Source organism: Aulonocara stuartgranti, assembly GCF_965226115.1.
Source record: "Aulonocara stuartgranti genome assembly, chromosome: 1".
In the NCBI taxonomy this organism is placed as follows: domain Eukaryota; kingdom Metazoa; phylum Chordata; class Actinopteri; order Cichliformes; family Cichlidae; genus Aulonocara; species Aulonocara stuartgranti.
The window spans coordinates 16,151,003-16,177,100 of record NC_138939.1 but is presented as its reverse complement, the minus strand read 5'-3'; the positions used below and the strand labels follow the sequence as shown (position 1 = coordinate 16,177,100).

Below are 26,098 nucleotides of genomic sequence, written 5' to 3'. Positions count from 1 at the left end.
CTTTAGCTAGCAACACACTGTACGACAAACCTCTCTGCAATTGACAAATTTCAAATGCAGCGGCGACGGCTCAACAAACATCCGCAAACACACTGATCTTTGTTGAACTCACAATAATTTGAAATGACCTGCCCTTTAAAAAAAAGGGCTCCTCTTCAGCAGGGTAGATAGATGCCGAAGTACTGCAACCACAACTTAAGGATACCTGTTTCCGGGTATTGTGGAAAAAAATACCCCCCCCCCCCCGACTTTTGCACACGTCAAAACTACTTAAGTAAATTACAGATACCTAAAACATTGTGCTTAAGTATTCCAATACATTGGAAACTTTGCGGAGACTGGAGGGATTTAAACACAAATGTTGAAATTTTACAATGATCCCTTATCACGTGGTGAATTTCAATAAATATTAAACATATATCGCATAAATCTGCAATGTGACTTATTTTAGGCCAGCAGCGTGATCATGTGCTTTTGCTTGTAGCACAATAATAATTTCATAAGAACATCTCTATAGTGTAATGTACACGTCAACTCCATTTGTAACCATTTAAAACTATGATCCATTTTTTATTATTATTACACAACCGAACACATTGCATTAGCACATCTGCAGAACTCAGATGAAAGAGTCAAATTGCGTGATCCCCACAGTAGTCCTGGTCAGTTGTGGAGCACAAGGTTTGGCTTAAATACTGAGGATGATGCCAGACTGCATCAGGTGGCAGATTCCTGAAAGTCTGGCAGGGCATATCAGAAAATCACCTTGTAATTTATTTCTCAACTGAAAGTGATGAAATGACATATATATATATATATATATTTTTTTTTTACAAATATCCACAATTATTTATTTTATATACGTGGCAAAGAGAGCACTGAAAATGGAAATACTATTTAAATCTCACCAATTATGAATTTCATTTTCTTAGATTATATTAGATTCTGATGATATTATTTGGATAAAACTGCTTCGGCGAGCATATGCTGTCTTTTGAAGCATCGTGGCCTTGCACGATGGCAACACCAGGTTGCCAAACACTCTGCCTTCTCACCGTACATCTTTCCATCAGCTTTCACAATCATCTATGAAAAACCCCACCCTTGGTGAATTTGTAGAGTTAAACAATGATTTTGCAGATACTGAGAATGTGTTTTGTTTTTTCAGCTATTTCTGTGTCTAGACGCTTACATAATACCAAACAGGAAGCGATGGTCTGCATGCCTCAATCAGGATCTTGACACTCGTATGGTGTAGCACAGCACACCTCCATGTTTCACCACTTCAAATTGCAAGAATTTCCTGTTTAGTGTAACTACAGCATCAGCAGCAGCCAACACTCTCTCAGTGTCACTGTCCTGTATCTGCAGCAGTCTTCATGAGGGATTTTTATTGATCTGTTGGACAAGCCTGGGTGGAATATAGGAACATTTTTAAGGTGATTTATAAAGGAACACTACATATAGCATATGCACGCTGGTATGGATGCTGAACATCATTATCATTATTTTGACTTTTCAGCAACCTTCTTTTTTTGCCTTTTGCTTGTACATAAACTTTTAATACAGATGTTACTCAATTTTTAACTTCATTTAAATATGGAGGTAATGTTTGTCTAAAGTTGCTGTTTTGGTCACTTTCTTTTTCTGCAGCAATTTCTTCTGCAGAGGTGAGAAGTGCTGCTGTAATTGCTTTTCTGGTCAATAAGTGTATTAATCTTCTGACATTCCAGTGAACCAGCTGATGCTTTGATTACAGGTTTTGAGGTGAAAAAGCTATTACAATGCATATGTGTAGGTTTTTTTTTTTAGTTGGCTATTTTAAAAGTGCAGATATAAACAGATACACTGGAATGAGATGAAATGTATTGACGATCGCTAAAAGCCTGAAAACTGACAGTTTCTTACTATTGACTTTATGAAATTCATATGAATTTTTAAAGGTAACAGAGATGGCAATGGAAATCAATGTCAGCTGACATCACTTCAAGGGACAGAAAGGGAGTTTCAAGACCACTTCACTGATAAAGATGCTGTTCTTCACAACACTCCCATAGAAACTTTTCTTTTTATTTCCTTCTTGACTTGAATTTTAGGATTCAATGCACTTAGACACAATTAAGCTACACAGTAACTGAGTTGTAAAGTGCCAGCCTCTTTAGTCTCTAGCAACTCAAAAGCCCTTTCACTTATTCATTATTACATTGATAGGCAAGAGACCAGGAAGGAAATAGAATCAACGTAACAATAGCTAAAAGAGTGCCAAGATCCTACGTTATCTTATCTAAGTGGAGAGATTTAGAGAAAAGCCTTTGTAATAGTCTGTCACTATCTTCTCTTATATTAGATGACAATAATGGCTTTCTGATTAAGTTAACCATTTACATGCCATTCAAAATGTAGCCCAAAGTGTCATCTTTTTTTTTTTTCATGGATTTCATGCTGCTGTTGCCCCACTCAGAGGATTTATGGGTTATTACGGAGGTTCCTTTGTTCACTTTTGTTTGCCATTTGTGATTTCATGTTCTTTTATTCAGAAATACAAAAGAAGGCAAGTTCATAAGTGTCAAGTTGATATAAAACCTTCAGTGAATAGAAATTTGATTTCTTTTCTATAAAGGCATAAAAGCAGAGTTTGAGTGATTGCCTCTGCTGCATAATTCAATGATATTTTAGACATTTGATTATGTGACATGAGGACATATAATTAGACACTGCCAATCAATCATCGGCAATGAATTGGCATCAATAAATCTTTGTAAATATTTGTTTGTGTTCATCAGCCCAAGAACCGATAACCGATTAATAAGCATAATCTGTGAAAAGTGGATGTTCAATTAGTAGCTAACCTTATGAAAAACAATTATTGGGTGCAGTAATGGTGAATACTCCAGGGAAAATCAGGTAGCATGCAAACCACCACGTTTCTCTACCTCAGTTTGTTGGTATGGAAAAACTACAGGCATACAGAATGAGCTTTAAGCCATCCATTTATTTCTCACTTCAGCGCTGAAGTACAGTCAATTTGGAAAATGTGGTTAATTGGGATATACTATGAGGATTTTTGGATACTCAGCAGAATTTTTTTTTATTGGAAATTTTGGACTTTCAGTAAGTTTTTTGGTGATGTAAGATTTGTGCCTGAAAATAAATGTGCTTGCATTGCACAGCCCTGCATTAGAGCCTGCGCTATAGCTTACATCAGCAATATTCACTCATGTTATGTCACCCTTGATTTCTGGAATTTTCCTTCAGCTTACTGTCTATATAAAGAAGAAGAATGTAAGGACATATTTTGAAGCCACCGCTGGCATTAAAAGTTTTAGCACTGGAATTGCCCTTTTAAAGCAGAAGGCTGTCACACAAAACACAATAATGACAGTTCTCTGTGTGCCATCCTCAACTTTCACAGGCTGGCAGCAGTAGATAGAAAAAAGGCTCATAAGGAGAGAGCAACAGGCACCACTGCAGAAAACCAGCGCACATGTCCAAAAGATATGTTTTATTCTGCATTACAGGACAGACAACACTGAACTGTGACCTAATTCTGACTTTTGTAAATAAATTGTTATGAAATTTGAATTTAAAGTTCCTATATCTTGAATAAATATGTCATAATAAATGTTTAGAGATTTACATGGTTGAATTTAGATGAAAGATTACTTTTTAAACAAATTTATGCAAATCCAAAAAAGAAGATGAAAATATATATTTTTTAAGCAATTTCATGAAGGATTCCAAAAAGAGTACAGGAATCGTGCATCAGCATCAGAATAATGCTTTATCTGTATCATTATGGGAATTTATTTTAATGTTTTATATATATATATATATTCCACGTTCCTTTTTCTCCCTTTTTTTGAGAACCAATATGAACATTTCTAGCATTTTAATGGCTGATCCATCTTTACAGGCAGTTTACAAACAACTACATCTTCATAGTAGTTTGTTATAAATTGAAGTATATTAGTAATATTAATTTGATATTTATTGGTACCAAACTGAAGGGAAGTGACTGACTTTAGATGGATTTTCATATAATAAAAACTCAAGTACAGCAGATCATTGAGAGGTTTTTTTTTTGCTCTCTGTTCCTGAAGGCACAGATACACTGTGGTTTCCTTGTGACAGAGATTTATCACCAGTCAGAGCAAACTGGAAGACTTCAAAGCAATAACTGAACTGATTTCAGTTAGCCCATTGTAACAGCGATAATTGCCCTGTAATTTAAAAAAGGTTCTACAGAGACAAAAAAAAAGAATAGTGCTAGTCAATTATACACAAGTTCATCTTTAATGATCACCCAGTCAAACATGGGCTTGACTTGATTCAGTTTAAATCAATAACCTTTATTACAATGGGGAACAGCAATCTAATTGCTCTGTGTTTTATGTGAAGTGGAAAGCTATGCAAGTGTTGAAATGATAAATATTACATTACAACTACACATCCAGTGTGCCCATCATTCATCAACCCATCAATGAGATCCACTCAGCAATTCTCTTTACCAGCTGATACAGGATTTAATAGCTGCGAATTTCAGAAACACTCCCAACCTCCCCGCTCCACCCCACCACCACATATGTCTTTTTCACCTATTTCAATTGGTCACACAGACCAATATTTATGCCATAAGATAAATACATATGCACAATGATTAACAAATGTATTAGATCACCTGTCATGAAAAAAAAAAAAAGATTGTAGAACTGCACTAAAAACATTAAAAATAACGGTTATGGTTAAAAACAATAATTATTTTTAGCATTAAAATGTCATTTCAATTAAAGAGCTTGCACATACTGGTGGATTAAGCATTACAGAAACATTAAAAAACAATTTAGGTGATTACAAATACTGTTAATTTAGAGCAGCTGTAGCATAAACTTTACTCTGGGTGGCAGCCTAATAAATTTGTTAAGTACTGTATACTGAGGTTTACCTCTTAAAACCCCACCACAAAAGAACAGAGCAAAATAGAAACATGCAGTTACCTTCATCTTTGACCACCAACCAGTCGAACTGTGGCTCCAGGTCAAAGTCAGAGAAGAGGAGATGAATGCGGCTTCCCGGTTCAGAAATGATCAACCACACACAATTCAGGTTGTTTCCATATTCCTCTGGGTAGTTTGGGGACAATACAGTCCCTGATGGGGCCGTGAAGTTGAAAAAACATGAGACTAGAAAGAAAGAAAGAAAGAAAGAAAGAAAGAAAGAAAGAAAGAAAGAAAGAAAGAAAGAAAGAAAGAAAGAAAGAAAGAAAACAGCATGTTACTTTTTCAGGTAGCTGGCTGAGAGTGAAAACAGAAAGGCAGACGCTGACAGACAAAGTACAAAAGCAAGCAAGAAAAAACAACGATAATAAAAAATTAAATATGAAAACAAACAGAAAGAACAACTAGCACAGACACAGAAATGGTAGACTTACAGACACAACTGGGTTTATTGCCAGACCACTGATTATTGTGCTGGCATGTGATGGTTCTTTCTCCCACAAGTTCAAAGGCTGCCTGACAAAAGAAGGTCAACACGTCACCATGTTGAAAGCGGTCACCGCTACGGCGACCGAATGCAGGCACCCCAGGATCGCCGCAGCCGCCTCGTTCGATCTCTGTAATACACAAATGCAGAAAGTCACATTTTATTTCGATAATCAACGTCATGTACATGTTAGTTTTTAGATAAGGCGTTGTTTGGCCTGTATTTGCGAGGACGAGTTAAATGGCAATGGCATGCATACACTGATTTTGAGATAGCATGTGTATTAAATCAATGCAAACTCGGCAACAGATTACAAGATGGCCTTGAAATAATTTAAATAAATGTTCCACGTTACAAGGTTGCTGTAAAAGCTACCTTTTTAGGAAAATTGAGCATGTACAATATTTTCTTTTCACCCCCAGCTGTTCGCAGCATATTGCTGCTCCTCCCTGAGCCTTGTTCTGTTGGAGGCCTACTGTCATCTGATCGTTGAGGATTTCTCTGTATTATTGTAAGGTCTTTAACCTACAACATAAAGTGCCCTGAGGTAACTTGTTGTGATTTGGTACAACATAAATAAAGTTGAATTAAACTGAATTGCATCCAAAAGTATGGAGAGTGAATCAGCTTAAATCAAATAATCTTAAGGTCCTTCTAGACTTGCCAGATATAATTGTAGCAAATGGATCAAATTCTTTGGATAAAAATAATACAGAAACAGAAACATTTATTTGCCATTTCACAAGGGCTTATTTAAAATCAACTTCCTTGAAAAATGGGGGCAAGAAACAGACAAATGCATTTGAACTGATAATGACACATGCAAAAGGGTAAACAACAAAGCTATGCCAAAAATCAGGACAAAATATGTATACAAAATATACCCCCCAGAAAAACAGACAAAAAGGAGAATTATGATTTGGCTTAAGAATATCCGGAATGTTTCGTTTATTGTGTTTGTTTTTGAACGAGTCAGGAAAATTCAAATGGGCTCTTTTCAAGCTGTCTGAATGCAAAGGCTTCAGTCAGAAGGGGGTGATGTTATTGCTTTATGGAGCAGAAAGCGAAGCGAACATGTCTAGCATCAGTTATATTACACTGTTGCGTTAAGAAGTGAAATGCAACCTGAAATTCAACGGGCAAAACTTCATTTTGTTTCCTACCTCAAAGCTAATTACCATCAAGGTAATTGTGGTGTAATTCAGCTCTAATTGTGAACAGCCAAACAATAAGTGGAGACGCACAGGTAGATGAAAACACACACACTGATTCATGCACACTCTTGTTAAGTAATCAGCAGGAGGTGGAAATTGAACAGAGCAATGCTAATGTTTGTGACGTGGTATAAAATATGACTTCCCCTACTTCCCTTGTGCACATTTTAAGACACATACAGTATGTTGTGCCTGCCCTGTGTTCTCTTATTTACACCCTTTCCTCTGTCTCTAGGAATAGTTCCTGTTCTTCTCTTCCATTATGCATCTTCTTATTGCTCCAGGTCTCTAAGTCTGATACACTGTGTTTTATTGGCATTGGTGTCACATTAGCAGTACTGTCGACCTGGCCTGCAATCCTGTTCTATTCATTTGTGACTCATTTTCATCCCTTCTTCTCTTAATGGGAGTGTGTTTTTTATCCATCCCATTCCCCTCGCTCCCCTACTTTAAAATTTGACATTCTACCAGACGTCTGTCATCTTGTAACACATGCTCCACCATGCTGCTGGATTCGCTTTGGGCAAACACATCTCAAGGTGAGATGTGTGTATGTGTTCAACACTTTTGCTATCTTCTGGGATGTAACTGCACCCACAAGAACAGAATACTCAAAGAAGCAGGAGGCATGTTGGTGGCCCATAGCTAGCTGTCACGCAGTTGATGAGTGTCAGGATGGATATCAGCAATCTTGAGCCCCCGGTAAGTCTGCCATTGTCATTGTAAATGCTTCTCTCTTCTGAGCTGTTTCTTTCTAATGTTACTTTTTAGACTTTTACTGAAGTGAAGATTATATATTTACATCTGAACAAAAATATTTTACGCTTCTTTTTTCCTATGCTCAGAGCCACACACTGCACACAGTGCCTCTTACAAGCAATCTAAGTACATAATTAAAAAGCAAATAAAAAATCTGAATGAATAAAATAAAGATCAGAATCGTGTTTAGTGTATTTTAATGCCAACAATTTGTTTCAAATAAACTTGCTTGATGTATTATTTGTTGTATCATTAACAGTCAAATATCAAAAAGTGAAGTATAAAAGTTTTTTTTTGTTTTATTTCAGTACTTCAAATTGAAATGCAGATCTACTACCTAAAAAATAAAAAATTATATGCTGATACTTCTTACATTGTTCAATCTTAAAGGCATTCAGTCCAGATTTTTCATTCATTACATTCATTCAAGATTGCACAATTTATATTGTTGCACTTCTGATGACAGTTACATTTGTCTGAAAGCCTCAATTATCATAATGTGCTGCGTGTTTATGACACTAACTCTGTCTTTCTTTAGTAATCGCGAACACACACGCACACACAGCAGGCAAGATTTCACAAGTGCAACGTGATGCCAAAAACAAGACACACATTGAGTTTCCCTTCAGGGTTGAAAATGTAAGCATGCTCAAGGGGTAACACTGATCAAAGGTTGTTACGTGGTGACATTATCCTTTTTGACAGTATCACAGTATTAAAGCAAGGACACACTCACAACATACACCACAGGCACTTGTTCGGCTGGCCAGAGGGGGGGAAAAAGCAGAAACTACTGCATCAAGTCTGCAAAGTTTTTTTTTTTTTTAGTTTTGGGGTTTTTTTTCTTTCCTTTCAGTTTTGTCATATGTCATAGCCTTGTAATTTATATAAAGTGGATCAAATAGGAGTTTTGAGTCATGAGCCCCAGCTTTAGGACAAATACAAAACATATAAAATCAGTGGTCAGTGGTAGGCCAGTCTCATATTAAGCCAAAGAGTAACATAATGCTCAGTGTCTCTCATCACAGTTACACATGCACACACGCACAGATTTTCTATAGTTCAGTAGACCGTTCGTATTCCTTTGAAAAGTAATTGACCCTGGAAAACTTCACTGAATCAAACACAGCAAAGCAAAACAAGAGCATAACCTTTGTCCCTGTTTCTCTTTCTGGCTCTCACAAATTCCTCTGGTCTGTCCAGGACTTGATTTTGTCTCAGATGAATTGTCATTTTTAGTCTTTTTATCCGGACCTGACAAGCATTTTGGGGGGGGGGGGGGTGCCATTAGACATCTATCCCTATATTTATGAAATTACTTTTCTATTTGCCTGTTTTATTCTCTGGCTTAATTTAATTTTGCTCAAGTTAATTTAGTACAGTTTAATTCATGAGTGTCACTAACATGGTAGGATGCAGTATTTAATCAATTATATCAATATAATAAAAGATGCGTCATGACTATTTGTTCAAAAATAACAATGAATATGTGCTGTTGACAAACAAAATAATTTACAGGACCTGAAGACTTGACATCTACACTGAGAGGATCTAGGATTGATATATTATGAGAGGCAATTTGTTGATGCTGCTTGAGACCACTGCTTGCCTCAAAGTGAACAGTCATTGCAAATCAATACAAAGTTATTCTGACTAATCACCTTTATTTTATGATGCAGGATATACATACCTGTCCTAAATCTTATGACTGTGGGATTTTGTTCTGCCAAGATGGGTCATTGAAGTCTAAGTGCCAAATACATTAATTTCTCTTTCTCAGTAAATCATGTTCATATTCTTCCAAATGATCTCTCCTTATTGAAAGAATGAAATATCATTTGAAGGAATGATGTTCCCTTCCTTCAACAGAAGGATGCTAACGTATAGTGAAGCTGTTTTAGTCGCACATACTGGTCCAACACCTTGCTAAGACATTTTATGTTGTTTTTGGTTTTTACTGTTGCATCATTATCTCCATAATTACCAGCTTAAAGTAAATATGAAAAATACAAACGCAAAATGAAGTAATTAGCTCACATTACTCATTTCTTACATTCTACATGCACGTGTGTGTGTGCGTGTGTGTGCGAGTGTGTGTGCGAGTGTGTGCGTATTTCAGTGAGGCATACCTTCATATACTGCCTTGAAGCCTGCTGAGCCGATTGTATCGTCTGACTGCAGGTGTAGCCACATCTGATTGGACAAGCTGACAATGAGGTCAGGGACGCTGGAGCCAGTGAGTCTACGTTTACATACACAAAAATAAAGTATTGAATAATCAGTATTAGTCATTGCTTGTATTTCATGAATCTAATGTCATACTTAAAATAATACTTTATTAATACGTTCGTTCTTTTATACCCAGGTAAAGTGGTTCTTACACATAAAGCACTCTCCGAGTATCTCCTATCTTCCCCCCATCTCCCACAGTCAGTGTGTCATATCCTCTCTCGAGATCAAACTCTTCAAATGACAGCTTTATTACCTGGAAAAATAAAACAAGACAAGAAAACAAATTTAGAAACTGTTACAAACTCCACCACATAGAAACAGAAAGACAGAGAGTCGCTGAGGGATTTATTTGATCTCTTGGTTTTTCGCCCTTACAGTTTCAGCCAATAGAAACTTATAATTACATGTACCACTGTGGGAATCTGAAAGTCATGTAGAGAAATGTGAATTCCACAAACAACTTTCCCTGAACATATTCATATACATATTCAGTAATGTGCATACATTCTTATATTTGTAAATATATTTATTCTTATAATTGTCCCATTCCTATTCTTATACTTTGCTTTGTTTGTATTTGTATTTGTATTTTGCACACCTGTTTTGCTTGTGAAGTTTGCACACAAGAATTTCACTCGCATGTGCTGTGACAATAAAAGTGATTTGATTTGGTGTCATGAGTTCATGACAAAAAAATATGTTAGAGGAGAACTAGGAAGCATGCTTCTTTTTTTTTTAAGTGATCTTTTTTGGTCATTTTTGCCTTTATTGGATAGTGGTATGGTGGAGAGAGACAGGGATGACATGCAGCAAAGGGCCATGGGTCGGACTCAAACCCAGCATCTGAGCTATGTGGACTCTGAGCTAACTGGCACCCCAGTGTGGCTTCTGTTAACCAGTCAAAACCAGTCTAAGATCCTAAAGTTTTAAGTTACCTTGAAACACAAGACATAGTTTGAGAAATGGTCCCGTGGACTCGCCCTTACAATGGGGTTCTTCTTACAAAACTGGTTGTTAAATATGTACAGTATTACCAGTCAGGCTTTAGATTAATAATAAATATATATGTTCAGCAATTTAAAATAAATCTTATCTCTCATAGGAAATCATGTTACCCTGATTATTCAGGGCAAGAAGTAGGAAGAAAGTTTTCTGCTGTATAAATTAAATTAAAGTACAAATATCACCAGTATAAGTCACAAACTTTTGGTTTCCTTGGACGTCACAATTGTCTACAGTTTAATCAAAGCTGCTGTGTTAAAGACCTAACAACGAATTTGATGGCGACTTTGTGCTATTCCAGAAATAATCCATCTTTAAGAGAAGAGAAGAACAAAGGTCTGAAATTTAAGCACCTCTTGCTTTTTATTTAACAGCATCCTCCTTACAATCACAGATTGCATGAAGTCACCTGCAGGCACTGCACACACAAACACACACACGACATCCAACAAACACGCTTCTGCTGTTGAACTCTCAGAAATCGACTGCTAAATGCCTTACTTGCAGGCATTTTTGTGGCTGCAGTGGCCTGCATGCAGCATTGGATCATCAATCTGCTGTATGCTCTAATACTGGTATTCTATTATTTGCTGCTTGTCCATTATTCATTAGGTGTAGATCATATCCCTGACAGGGTGGATGATGACATATTTCTGCTCTCTTCAAGAAACCTCTAAGAAAAAAGAGCTCAATCAGTGAGCCTCTGGCGCATTAGAAGACTAAGATGAACGCTGAACATGTGATTGTGGTTGAGGATTCATCACAAGGCAAATCACACTGCAGTGAAGAAAAACCTTTGTGCAGGTGATAAGAGTGTAAAAACCATTTTTACATGCCAGAATCAGCCATGCACTGCTGAGCCTTTGGCTATGTTTTTCTTCTTCTTTTTTCTCAAAATAAAAATGTTCAGATAATGTTTAAGGATAGGGAATCATCTGTGGGATTAGCTGCCATCTGACAGGAATGGCAGTGAATCAATGGGTGTACTGTACAATTCTGTATTCATACATGTCTCAATGCATCTTTGCATACATATACACCACTTAAAAGCAGTGCACACAGATATGCAAACAGGATAATAGTTAAAAGAAAAAAAAACATGTTCCTTTTTGACAGCAGCAACTTACATTTAAGAAGCAGACTATTAAATATGAGACCAATACTTGCAGAAAGCATTTTCCTTTCTGAATATCCACAGAATGATACAGCCCCTGGCAAAGTTTAGTCTCTCCAAATGGTTACAAATAATGGGGAAAAGATGCAAAACAACGTTGCGAGGTATTAACTCCTGGCTAACAACAAATGACAGGGTGCATTAATAAACCATTATACTTAAGTTGTTTATGGATTTTTCTACTCTATTTGAAGGTTCAAAGGAACACATGAATTTCTGTTTAGCTTTTAAAGATACAAGATCATTATTTTTTTTAAATAATTAAAAAAAGACAACTATGAACCACTTTTAAGGACACAATGTTAAGATCTGGCACATTTTTTTCGTTGCCTCTGATACATGAAAATTACAAATTTGTTACGTAGGGTGATTTATTTTCAAAAAGACAAACTATTCCACTTAACCATTGTCCACTGTGCGATGATTAACACTGCTCTGCCACATGTAAGAAAAGCAAACAAATGAAAAGCTGCAGAACAAAAACTGCTACAAACAACTGCAGCTTTTCAATTAGCATCTTTGTTGTTTTGTTAAACCCGACTTGTTGAGAGCTACACTCAAATCAGAATCAGAATACTTAATTTATCCCCTGGTTTGTTTTGTTGCAGGCAATCAAAATATAAATATGAGAGACATAAAAACGTGAAACAGGACTGAAACAGAGTCTCCGTTACTGAAGTAGCATTTTTATGTTTCTCCAGTACCGTGAAAAAGATGTTCTGCTCACAGTAGATGAATAGAAGTAATGGTAAATTAATTTGGTATTCATATCTATACACAAATAATAAAATCTTGAACAGTCAAAGCTTTTATTGTGAGCTGTATACGTGTTTGTTTCTAACAAGGGTAAAGCTGTTCTTAAGACTGTACAGCAGCAGCAGCTAGAGGTGATAACAAAAAGGGAATGAAGCAGAACAGAATCCGAAACAGGCTTGGTATGTTTTCCTGCACATCTAAGACTGTGTGTCTTAGATGTCCGTCCGTCCGTCCGTGCGTGCGTGCGTGCGTGTGTGTGTGTGTGTGTGTCTAGAAGGTGGTTTTCTCAGGTATATCTGCCTTAACAACTGAGGCAGAATAGTGTTAAGGTGTTTCACTCAATGCTATGTGAGCATTTCTGTTGCCTTATACGTTTCTGTACTTTATTTATGTTTGCGTATGTGTGTGTGTGTCTAGACAGTCAAGGGAGACTACAGACTTAAAGGAACTGAAGCATTATCACAAGGTCATTAGCAAGAAGCTCAGCACTGTTCAATAGATCCAAATGGGCCCATTTAGAAAGACATTAAGAGCAGCCTGCAACCCCAAACTACATTAGATTAGCTTCTTTATTCGCTAAAGCAAAGAAAGCAACAAAGACAGAAAGAAAAGAAACACTGCAGAAGGAAACAACGGTAAGTGCTCTCTGGGCCTTTCAAAATGTTCACCTAAAGCAAACAAGCATGTGTTGTACACATGAAATGGGTTTTCAGCACTTTTCTATATTCGCTTTTGGTTTCACTACATTATTTCTGTTTTTTTCCCCCCTAATATTTCAAGAGAGATATTCTTTGCTGAAATTTGCTCTGTTCCAAAAAGTTATTCTTTAAGGGTGGATGCCTTTCAAAGGGGTAAGTGAAGCATTATCATGTTGAGGTCATTAGCAAGCAGCAGAGCAGCTAAGAGCAGCTCAATAGGCCATTTAAACATTGTTAAGAGCACTGAGCAATTCAACCCTACAGTGAAATACCTTCAGTCAATCACCCAGTAAAGTTATAGTGCTGTGAACTTCAAAGTGTGTGACCACAGTCTGAGAGAGGCTGATAACAATCTTTTCGCTCTCTCATTCCCAAATCTGATGCTTTTCTGAATGCTAAAGTAGGTAATCTAAGAGGTACTTTTAGAGCATTTTTAGTCAACAAAACCTCTAAAACATTACCAGCTCAGACCGTAGCATTTCAGTTCATCTATAGCAGAGCAATAACAGGGTACATGCCTCCCCTGAATGTCCTGGAGCAATGGAAGAATGTGGGATTTTAAAACGGAGAATCCCCTATGTCTTTTCACATGCCCTCACTGTTGGGACGTTATGTTCGGGTAGTACTAGAGAATGCACAGACTTAATTGGATGGATTACTTCCTGAATGCCCTTGTTCAGTTGAGGCTGCAGTTGTGCTGAGTCACAGTGCACCAGCAGAGGGGAGAAATTATCTCATAAGAATAAATAATTTAGTAAATGTATAATTTATGTGTCTTTCTACCTAAATACACGTGTTCTGACCAAAGTCAAATCACTGACTTGTAAAAGAAAAATACACAAAGCACACAACCGCAAATCACTATATTTTGTTCATTACTTCACTGCAACCTCGGCTACAAATGTTCTGGGAGAGGCTTATCCTCCTCCTTAAGGGTATTAGAGCAGGTTTGATGCTTCTCTGTATCGTTATTCCCACTTAGGGTTCTCCAGAAAGAAAGCAGTCGGCCTGCCACGCTCACTTTGTTGTTGTTCTGTTCTATGTTTTCCCTTAAAAAAAAAAAAAGATTTGGAGCCCTGTTAAAATGTCAGCACTGCACACATCTAATGAATTACATTCAGTCTGTCATTTCAGCTGCCAAATAAGCTAAGGTGACCCCTATAGAGGGTAACACATGTGGGTATAGGTTTTGTTTCAGTCCTGATGGCGGTAAAAGCTAGCTCCTTATTGCAGTTATGCCCAGAAACCAAAACAATGTTTTTCTTTCCTGACATCTGAATTCTTTCTAAAAGAAGAATCAATATTTTTTTGGTTGTTTTTAATATTTACTCATTATTTGATCAGCCTTTCAAATGACCCATGATAACAGGAGCATTCAAGATCCCTTGTTACCAAATGATTTTCTAACATGAGCTTCTTTTGACAGCTCCCTTGTTGCAAGAAGTCACCACAGCATGCAGCTCCATACATTTGATTTGGCAGATTTTTTTTTACCCCAGATGCCCTTCCTGACGCAGCCCCCAGGGGATCTGTGTCTCCTCCCATAATAGCATATTTACCAGATTCATTCACTTGAGTCAGAAGCTCAAGGTGATGATATGTGTTACCTATAGTAACTACAGCATGTTTTTTTTTTGTTTTTTTTTTGCTGAAGGAATGCAATTAATTCACAAGACAGGCTTTTTCAAAGGTAGATGCTAGAATATGCCATGTCCAGGTTTCAGTATCCAGGACTGATAATAATTTTCACAATCTTGTGATATACAGGGCCTTGACAGTCGTGGGAACAAGGCTGACTAACTTTATTCTAAAGCAGCAGAGAGAGGCATATGTGAGCATGGTTATAAAGACGTGCCAAAATTTAATGCGTTTTTACTACCTCGAGTTCAGAAAAAAAAATCTGTCAAGAAAACTATGTACTGAGGTGACCTCTTGTCAGAGAGGGAACAGCTGCCCTAAAAGCAGAGTGTACGAGAATTCCCTAGCCGAGACTGTGCAGCTATGTTGACTCACTGGTGAGCTGCCAAATTGGAGTCTGGTACCTTTTTCCAGTATATTACTTTTAGCCTTTCAGCCAAATAAAGAAGTATAGAATAACCTGAACCCCATTTGGGGATGTAAGCTATAGGAAACTGATTTTGAAAGTAGTCACTTATAGAAAACAGATTACCTATATCGATAATGATCCCTATTTTTTTTTTTTTAATTCCAGATTTAAGTTTTAGGAGCCTTTCTTTGACAGTCTAATCAGAATTTTAGAAGTACTTGTGCTTCTCATTCCATCTCAAGAGCATTATAAATCATCTTTACAGTGTACTGCATCTTGCAGCTGCAATGAATTTTACGATGGATACACACTGTGCCGCTATAGGCAATGAGGGACAAATACAGAAGTGGATTGCATACCAAATGGCTCCTTATAGTTTCTCACCCTAACAATATGTTCTGATCAGCCAGGAAGAGCCTTTACCTCCAAATGTACAAAGAGACTAGAACTTCACGCAAACCAGCAGGCGAGGCTAAAACCTATTACTCACCTGAGGGTCAACACACTGTTATTTGTTAAATAATAAAAACAGTTCAGAAGATATTCCTGTTACACTAATTGTTATGTGGGTGGTTTGCCAGTCTCTCATTAAAATAGATCAAGGTGGGAATTTGCTGCTCTTTGTTTTAAGGCTTTGAGCTTTCATTCATGTTCTGTCTTCAGTTGTTTATTATTTTTCGGGGTCTTCAGAGCCACAAACTTTCCCTGTGTGCTTCAAACAAGAGGGCAGAGTTCAACCCTTGACAGATGGCCAGGCAATTAGAGGTCTAACATAGATATGCAATCACTCATTAACAGTCTACCTGACCTGCATGTCTTTGGTTAATGTGAGGAAACTGGATCACCAAGGGGAAACTTCCCAACACACAGGGACATAACAATAGATTGGACGCTGGGGGTGCAAACTGAACCCAGAGTAATCTTGTTCTGAGTCACACTCCCTCTTCACACCTAAGCACCTGTTCACGCACTGAGAATTAACATATTTGTGCTTTGGGGAAAAGTGGAAGGAAACAAAAGGGGTTTATAAATTAAAATCTAGATGTTATGTATGGTGTAGAACATTAACAACAGACACTAATGCTCATGATTTCTCACCGCCAGTGAAACTGATTAAGGCTCAGTGGAAGCAAAATTCGCGACATCAAAAACAAAAGAATGACTTAATTCGGTGGGATTTGTCCCCCAAAGTCATGAGCAGCAAGATCATCATACAGATTTTAGCAAAGCACCTCCTATGTGATACAGTGGTTTTATTACACAATTTTTATTTAAAGTGAACTATTTGCTCCTGGATTCATGTAAAAATGCTTCTTAGCTTTAGTTTTTATCTCACAGAATTGATATATGCTCTGTGGGTTTTCGGGTGAGACAAACAAAGTGTCCATCAATTTAAAAATAGACCGGAGAGCATGCTAGCCTCTGTGGCGCACCCTGAACGTGCCCAGATGTGGCACATGTTTATGAGTAGCCGACCTGCCCTGAGGTGACCTCTGCTTTAAGTGGTAAGAAAGCAAACAGCTGCTGTCTAGCAAAATATTTCCCCTGTCGAGGTGTTACAGCACCTTTGAGTGCTATTGACCTGTCGGCTGGACAGTTTAAGAAAATAAACTGCATACTGGATTTGAGCAACAGCTGTGTGAAAGTGTCGGGGAAATTGAATTCTAAAGTGTCGCATCTGCAGCAACACGACTAAAGGAGAAGTTGGTAACTCCCATGACTGGTTACTAGTGCAATTAAGGTGTCATTGCTGAGGCACATTGTTTTTCACAAAGAAATGTGTGTACCTGTGCGTCTGTGCTAATCCAGATTTAATATTATTGTGTTATTTATTTCAGCTAATACGAACAGAGCTGGGGTTTTTTTTTTTTTTGGCTTCTTTTGTAGATAGTGACTGAAGATTAGTTTTAATCCCTCTAATTGCTCTGATTAGCCAATTTACACTCTTGTTAAACATATAACATTGCTCATCTATATGCCACGGTTGACTGGAAAGCCTTAGGTTTGGATTTGGCAGCAAACAGGGGGGTTAGCGGATTAACATTAATGGTGATTGGTATAAATGTTAGCCATATTAGAGACTGGCTCCAGCCCCCTGTGATCATGAACTGGATGAGCAATTGTGAAAATGAATGTATAGATGGATTGATGTTCGTTATTGTTCTTGATTTGGTCAATTTAGTTTTCTGTACTAAGTGTCTGTGAAGGTTCTCAGTCATCCAGGTCATTGTAGTCAAAGGAGCTTCCAAAGAAAAGCGTCTGGACTTCTTTAAGTTGCTTGAAGACGTTACACCTCTCATCCAAGAAGCTTCCTAAAATCCACAAGGAAGATGTCCCACTCAAACCCATAGTCAGTAGCATAAACTCAGCCACTTATAACATTGCAAAACACCTTGCTACCATCCTTGCACCTCTCGTGGGGAACACCCCACACCACATCAAGAACTCCACCGACTTCACCGACAAGGTCCAGAAACTTACCCTGGACACAGATGAAACCATGGTGTCCTTTGATGTAGTCTCTCTCTTCACTTGCATACCTACCACTGAGGCCGTGGAGACTGTCAGAAAACGACTACAAGAAGACAGCTCCTTGGAGGACAGGACCAACTTCACACCTGATCAGATCTGCACACTGTTAGACCTCTGCCTTACCACAACATACTTCAAATACAACGAAGGCTTCTACAGACAAAAACATGGCTGTGCCATGGGCTCCCCAGTGTCACCTATTATAGCCAACCTTTACCTGGAGGAAGTGGAAAGGAAGGCTCTGGGCTCTTTCAAAGGAAGAGTACCCAGCCACTGGTACAGATATGTAGACGACACCTGGGTCAAAATCAAGACACAAGAAGTGGAATCCTTCACTGCGCACATTAACGCTGTGGATAAAAACATCAGGTTCACCAGGGAAGACACAAAGGATAACTGTTTGCCTTTCCTGGACTGCGCCGTGCACATTGAAGAGAATGGCAAACTCAACATCGAAGTTTATCGGAAGCCCACACACACGGACCAGTACCTCCTGTTCGACTCCCATCACCCTCTGGAACACAAACTTGGAGTAATTAGGACCCTACACCACCGGGCAGAACATGTTCCCTCTAAGCCTGAAGGGAAAAAGAAGGAACACACACATGTAAAGGAAGCACTCAAAACATGCGGTTATCCTAATTGGGAGTTTATAAAGTCAGCAAAGACGCACAGAAAAGAAGATCAGACACCAGCGAGGGAGGATAAGAAGGACAGACGCAACAACATTGTCATCCCCTATGTAGCCGGTGTATCAGAGAAACTCAGGAGAGTTTTCTCCAAGCATGACATCCCAGTGTATTTCAGACCCAGCAACACGCTCAGACAGAAACTGGTTCACCCGAAAGACAAAACGCCAAAATACAAACTTAACAATGTGGTGTATGCTGTACAGTGCAGTGAGGAATGCCCAGACCTCTACATTGGAGAGACCAAACAGCCACTTCACAAGCGTATGGCACAACACAGAAGAGCCACCTCCACAGGACAAGACTCAGCAGTCCATCTGCATCTTAAGGATAAAGGACACTCTTTCGAGGATGCCAATGTTCACATTTTGGACAGAGAGGACAGATGGTTTGAAAGAGGAGTGAAAGAAGCCATCTATGTCCACTGTGAGCGACCATCTTTGAACAGAGGCGGTGGTTTACGACACCAACTGTCTGCCATCTATAATCCAGTTTTGAGATCCCTCCCCAGATGCTTTAACGCCCACTCACATCCTGGGCCATCTGACCTCAGGAATTTGCATGATAAGGTGGGGCCAGGTTTCACAATGAACACACCCGAAACTCTGGCTGATTGGGACCCACACCCAGTTTCACACCTTGGCTCAGGCGATTAGAGGATCATCAGGGGGTCCTTTTGTCCCTCTTTGGGGGGAAACTCCCACTAGGTTTATATCTGGGACTCTCCACCATTTGACCTTAGAACTGAAGAAGCTTCTCGATGAGAGGTGAAACGTCTTCAGGCAACTTAAAGAAGTCCAGACGCTTTTCTTTGCAAGCTCCTTTGACTTTCTGTGCTAAGCTATTAGTATTATTCGTTTTCTTTTATAATCATAGTCTTAGTTTAGTTCTTTTTATATGGTGGTTTCACCATAGTTCTGGTTCTCCATTGCTTCTTTTTGTCATTTTTCTTTTTCATTTCGGGTAAATCAAGACCCTACTTTCAAAGTCCACCTGTGACTTCTTGTGCCTTCCAGCTCCATTTATTCTACAAAGAGTTTTGAGATGGAATAGAAAAATACCCAACAGCAGCATGCTGTGGGTTCAGAAATGTCCTTTTACTGTTTAGGATTTTTTGCATTTTCAACAAAGAAACTTTAGCATGGCAAATCCAACATAAATTTTAATTAATGCATTATCACTAACGGATGACTCCAGTGCAGAAAAACTAAAAAGGTTGACTTTGTGATACCAATGCATCATCACTGACAGCCTCCTTCACTAGAGAGGCATTAGGTTCAGGAATGAGAGCCAAAGACAGAGCTAATACTGTGAATTATGGACAGTCAGACTGCCAAATTACAGTCAAAAGCCAGAATAGCAAAAAGCACCGAATTGAGATAATGTGCTAATTAGACAGCTATTGGTGAATGTCTTTCCATTACCATGGACACTGATGGTTATTTACACTGCACTTTACTGATACATTTTGTCCAGTCTATGTGATCATCCACTCTGAGCTATGGCCTGCATATTGTTTTATTAATGATTGAGAATTCACTCTTATTTCACTGTTGCAGCAACATAGTCCTACCACCACAGCTACATATAAAAATATAGTATTTTAGACTAAATATAGTCAGTTGCTACACATGCCAACCAGAAGTAGTGGTTTGTAGCAGAAGTTTAATGAATGGAAACAATAAGGAGGGCTCCTTTCAGAGCGGAAGATCATGTTGCACCCAGAGCAAAAAGACACAACCCTTATTAAGCTGGCAAAGTGGGACCACAAATAAAAAAGTAAACGATTGCTTCATCTCCTCCAGGAAACATGAAGCACATGTAGCAGGACATCCAAATGATCACTGATTACAAGACTACTACAAGTGCCTCAAACATTGATGCTTCCCTGGTTCCACTGTCTACATTTCTTCCTGATACTCCATCAGAAGATAGCAACCACAAGGCCACAGCTTCTTGGCTGACTATGGCTAACTTCATTATGATAATGCACTGAATTCTGGGTATTATGTATTTGTTATGAAACAGCATAAAAGCAGTCCTGCAAAACAACAAACTGATGCAGAGTAAGAGTGGACTTTAGCACATTCTGGCTGAGGCTTTTATTGGTCTTCATTGGCCTCAATTTCTGTGTCAAGTAAAAGTTAACAGAATCTGACAGGATGTTAGAAAATGTGTCCTGTCGATGCTAAAGTGATGATGAAGACGACTGCATGAGTATCTCAAAGTCCGTACACAATATATAAACACACACACACACACACACACACACACACACACACACACACACACACACTAATAAAAAGACAGCAGTGATTGGAGCCTTAATGGGCATGTGTAATGATGCATTTCAGGGTGTAAGTGTGCGAGCAGACATAGCGCAGATTTGGACAAAAATTATTATCTGCTTGATACTGATGAATCAAATGACTGACACACACGATAAGATGTGTGCGCGCGCACACACACACACACACACACACACACACACACACACACACACACACACACACACACACAGTTCAGTCTTGTTTCTGCTGCCCACCCGGGTATTTCTTCAATGGAAAGCCGACAGTTTACCCTACAACATGTTCTTCACAGTCTCTGGCAGCTAGCAATTAAATTGTCAGACAGAAAACACACATTCAACATTCATAAAGTCAAACACACACAACCAGATGCGTGTGCACACTCTCACACAAATAAAAACACAGGCAAACACAAAAACACAAATAGCTTTTTCTGCCAACAAGATGTCAGATCATAACAATCTGTATTGATTGTACTTCTTTTATTCAAAACTTAACAGAATGACGTACACAAGCAGTACTTATTGGCTGTTTGAACTTCAGCATATAAACCTACTTAAAGAAATCACAAAAGCAACGCACACTTCAATAAAAACGTTTTTGTTATAACGTGTTATTGACGAAAGAAGTCAATAATAGTAAGTCAGACACAGAGTGAGGGAAAGAATAAAGATGAAGAAGAGCAGAGGAGATGAAAAGAAGAAAGGTCTACAGAAAGTTCACTGTTATTCCTCTTGGTTCATGCTCATTTGCTTTCTTTACATATATTATTCTCACCACAAAGAAAAACAACATACAAACACCTTTTTTTCCCAGGCAACCTACACTCAGGATGCTAACCAGTGGGTTTAATCATCTGTCTCATTCCCTATAAGCACAAATTAAGTGAAGCTTAAAGATCTTTGCTAAAGTGGGAATACACAGACATAGTACATAGACATAAAAAGTTAGCATGCTAAAAAAAAAGAAGTTAAGGGCCTTTTAGCAAGCTGTCCTGACAAAAGATAACCCCTGATTAAAAAACAAAGACCAAGCTTGATCCTGCTGTGATGGGACCAGAAGTTATTTCTGTTACACAGGACCCTAACCCGTTTTCAGGGAAATCCTTGCATATTTTCGCAAAGACAATACCATACTTTTTCAACCACAACATTTTGGAGTCCAGGTTTTGAACTGGCCCTCCTTCAGCTCACACCTTTTACTAACTAAAAAGACTGGGTGCATCACGAACCAGAAAGCGTGCAGAAGTAGATCCACGACTGTTGAGCAGTTAGAATCCGGCATAAGACAACAATGGGACAACATTCCTCTCCCAAAAGTGCGTAACGGGTCCTACACATTGGTAAACATTAACTAGTCCTAAATGTTTTGAAATGTGTTGCTGCCATCAAATCAAAATGACCTCTTATGATTTGTTTTTTCTTAAAAATGGTACATTTTCTCTTTTGATATGTTTTCTGTGTTCTTTTGTGAACAAAATATCGGTTTATGACATTTGCAAATCATTGCATTCTGTTTTTATTTACATTTTGCACAGCACCCCAACTTTTTTGGGATTGCATCCTATCTCAGTGTCTTGTAGAGTGTAACTGTCTTGTATTTTGTCTCGTGTCCTTGTCTCCCCGTTTATGTATGTAGATAGTGACATTCTGAAAATGCCAGCAGCTGTAGTAGCTGATAATCTGTCATTATAGCCCATTCTTGAAGTGCACTCAAACATCAAGCCTTTTAAACACACATGCATGTGAATACACACACACACACACACACACACACACACACACACACACACACACACACACACACACACACACACGCGCGCGTCCCAATGCAATGCACAGAATAGATAAAAAGCGTCCCATCCGTAATAAGCCCAGGCTATGTGTCTCTTCATAAAATACTTTACTGTATTCTATTTTTAACTTAAAGTAACATGCATAACACATGAGGAGGACTTTCCATCTGTCACCTGACAATGAGCAAAATCTCATTTGTACATTTGTTGTGATAAAACTATGCAGCCACGTCAGTTAAGATTAGTGTGATTTCTTGTAAAGTACTTAAAGTGCGAATGGCTGACGGCAGCTCTAAAGCTGACGAGAAGCCTTTAAAGACCACTCGTGATTGTGATGTTGGTGTTAATAAGATTTCATGAGTGAATTCGTAAGATGCGCATAGCTATGTGAAAGAGACAAGTCAGCACTAACGTACAGGAACATATGAGAATTAAGTTGCGGCGAGAAACAAGCTGTTAGACATGGATAGATTTGCCTTTTCTCTCTATCAAGGTCACAATGGCCAACAGCAGAGAACAAAAAGTCAGTTTCTCACTCCTTTTTCTCTTTCCACTTTCTTTATTTTCTTCTCTCTCTTCAATCATATCTCACTATTTCTCCATCCAGCTCCCTTGAAGGCTCACAGGTGAGTAGGCTCCATTTCCATCCACCTTTAGAAAAAACTTCAATGTCACATGTCAAGTACCTGCTTGGACATTCAGTCCTTTTTCTTTTCCTGTTCTCTGTTCCCGGTGCTCGCTTTTTAGATATGAAGTAGCAAGCTGAATATTCAGCCCCATTTTCTCCCCTTCCTTTCTCTTCTCTTTAGTTTTCAATGAGCTCTGTGCCTTCTCACTCTCCTTGCGTCTCTGTACTTTCACCATCTTCAGACTTAACATTTTAAACAAATCAAAGCGAAAGGAGAAAAGCAGATGACAGACGGAGAAAGTGGATGGGAAGATAGCAGTGCAGAGTAGAGTAGGTGAGGGGAGAGATGAGGAGAAAAGAGTGGAGAACAAAGAACTCAGCGTTTGTTGGTACAAAATGAGAGGCAAGTGGAGAGTAAGGGGGGAGGGAAGGGAAAGAGTGGAGGGCAGAGAGTGCAGAGGAGACAAAGGGGAACAAGATCTGAAAACATGATATAGGAGAATACACGAAGAGAAGAAAATCAAGAAAAGAAAAACGTAGATAGACTCGAGATGTTGTTCCACAGGTAAATAAATTATTCATGTCTCTGCAACGATGGCTCGAGAACCAAAGTTGCCTTGACAAAAGTGGAAGGGGGCAGGTGGGGTGGGATTAGGGTGATGACCGCAGCTGAAAAAAAATTCAAACCACAAACAAATGACAAAAATGAAGCCCGCAACAACAGTCCTTTAACTTCGTCAACACTCGACGTAAGAGAATATGTTTGTATACTGTGTCATAGTTTCTTCTGTGGCTTCCTGCAAGTCATGCTCACTACAGTAGTCTTTTCTTTCTCTCTCGGCTGCTCTTTTGAATTTCCACATTCACCACATTGGGTCATAAGCATACATTTTTTTTTCCCCAACAATATCCTGTCCCTCAAACCTCACTCATGGATTGTATTTCAGTTGAATGGAACTCAGTACTCTTCTTTTAAGATCACAACACAATGTGATGAAAGCATATTGCAGGTATAAAATGTGTATTTTCCACCTGTCAGATTACAGGGTTTTAGTTTTTTGATGTTGTTTTTTTTTAAAATAAAAACCTCTTAGTAAAATTAAACATTGAAAAAGCTCACCTTCTCAGCGTCCATTGCAGTGATGACCCACACACAGTGGGCATTGTTCTCATATTGAACTGGGTAGTTGGGAGACGTTATGACCCCTCTGGGTCCTCTTAGGTTACTGCCACAGGTACGAGCTACAGAGGAAGAGAGCAAAAGAGAGAAGGAGCAACAAAAAAGATTTATAGTCTGGTCAAAACTGTGCTTGCAGATTCACCTTTTACTTTAGAAATAGGACAAAATGAAAACAGGGTGAGGTAGTGTCAGAGATCAAAATGTTGAAAAACAGAATGTAAGCATATAATATTTACTATGTTTACACCAGGGGTGGGCAATTCCAGGCCTCGAGGGCTGGTGTCCTGCAGGTTTTAGATCTCACCTTGGGTCAACACACATGGTTAGTTTGTTACCAGGCCTCTGGAGTACTTCAGGAGCTAATTTAGCCATTTAAATCAGCTGTGTTGGTTCAAGGACACATCTAAAACCTGCAGGGAGACTGGCCCTCGAGGCCTGGAGTTGCCCACCCTGGTTTACACTGACTGTAGACCTATGTGTGTGGATTTGTGTGAATAGAATTTTAATTAATAATAGTCATTTATAATCAAATCAATCCAAATTTCTTCCATTTATATAGCACTTTTCACAAACAGCAAATGCCCACAGGAATAATATCATTATTTTACTAATTCTCCAATTACTTAACATATTTCCTTTTTACTTGTCCAAATTCCCATTGTGCCAACTTTTAGTATCACCTTGGCCTCCAGTGCTACAGTGTGGATTAATTTGAAATATTAAACAAATCTCAAAGATTTTTATGTGCAGATTAAACACAAAAGGGATGTTGAACAAGTATGTAATGCATTTACGTCTTCTGTTTGGGACTTCTGCAATTCCTTATCTTCCAGTTGTCCTAATAGGTCCTAGAAAAGCTTTAATTTGATCCAAAACATGACTGCAAAAGTCTTAATGGGAGCAGAAATAGAGATTATACTTCTGTATTAGGTTTTTTTTCCTTGGCTCCCCATTAAATCTAGAATTGAATTTAGTGTCCTTCTTCTCACTACAAAGCCCTGAAAGAGGAGTCTTTATGTCTTAAAGATCTCACTTCTTGTAAATGTAAAGAAACTAGGATACAGATTGGAACAGGTATATTTTTGAGTATGTCTGAAAGACATCATAAGATCTTTTCATTCACAGTGCATACATCAGCTGCTTAAACATGGCCAAAGGCCAACCTGTGGTCAATAGTTTAAAGAAAGTCAACATGAAACGTTGAACCTTGAGACATCCTTTCATGTCTCAAAGAAATTCATTTTTGGATGAGAAAGACACACACACACACACACACATGCACACGCACACACGCACACACACACACCCTGTATCTGCAAGAAGAGAGGTCAAGGAATCATCTTCGTCTAAATTTGGGTGTTCCTTTATAGTATACTAGCGATGTAGAATATAGAAACTATTAGGACAGTTTGCTACGGAGCAGGTGACCAACGTACCTTGCAACTCCTTGTAGTTATACTAAAACGGCAAAAATAACTTAAATCATAATGATTGAAACTGTTCACTCCTATTAGAGGGAAAGAAAGCCTGTGTCACAGGAGCATACGCAGTTTAAGGAGGTTTTAAATACAGATAAGTTGAGAGACATCACAGACAGATGTC

At 38.5% G+C, this 26,098-nt stretch overlaps 1 protein-coding gene across 1 annotated transcript in view; it reads right to left on the bottom strand.

The window, feature by feature from the left end:
- The window catches only part of LOC309707078 (CUB and sushi domain-containing protein 1-like), a 451,615-nt gene that overhangs the window by 143,933 nt on the left and 281,584 nt on the right, over window positions 1-26,098 (bottom strand). The window contains exons 10-14 of the mRNA XM_082534186.1: window positions 24,437-24,558; window positions 9,836-9,939; window positions 9,584-9,696; window positions 5,429-5,611; window positions 4,995-5,180 (exon numbers count right to left, since the gene is read on the bottom strand). Coding sequence (XP_082390312.1) covers window positions 4,995-5,180; window positions 5,429-5,611; window positions 9,584-9,696; window positions 9,836-9,939; window positions 24,437-24,558 — 708 coding nt within the window. The remainder of the gene's footprint in view (window positions 1-4,994; window positions 5,181-5,428; window positions 5,612-9,583; window positions 9,697-9,835; window positions 9,940-24,436; window positions 24,559-26,098) is intronic.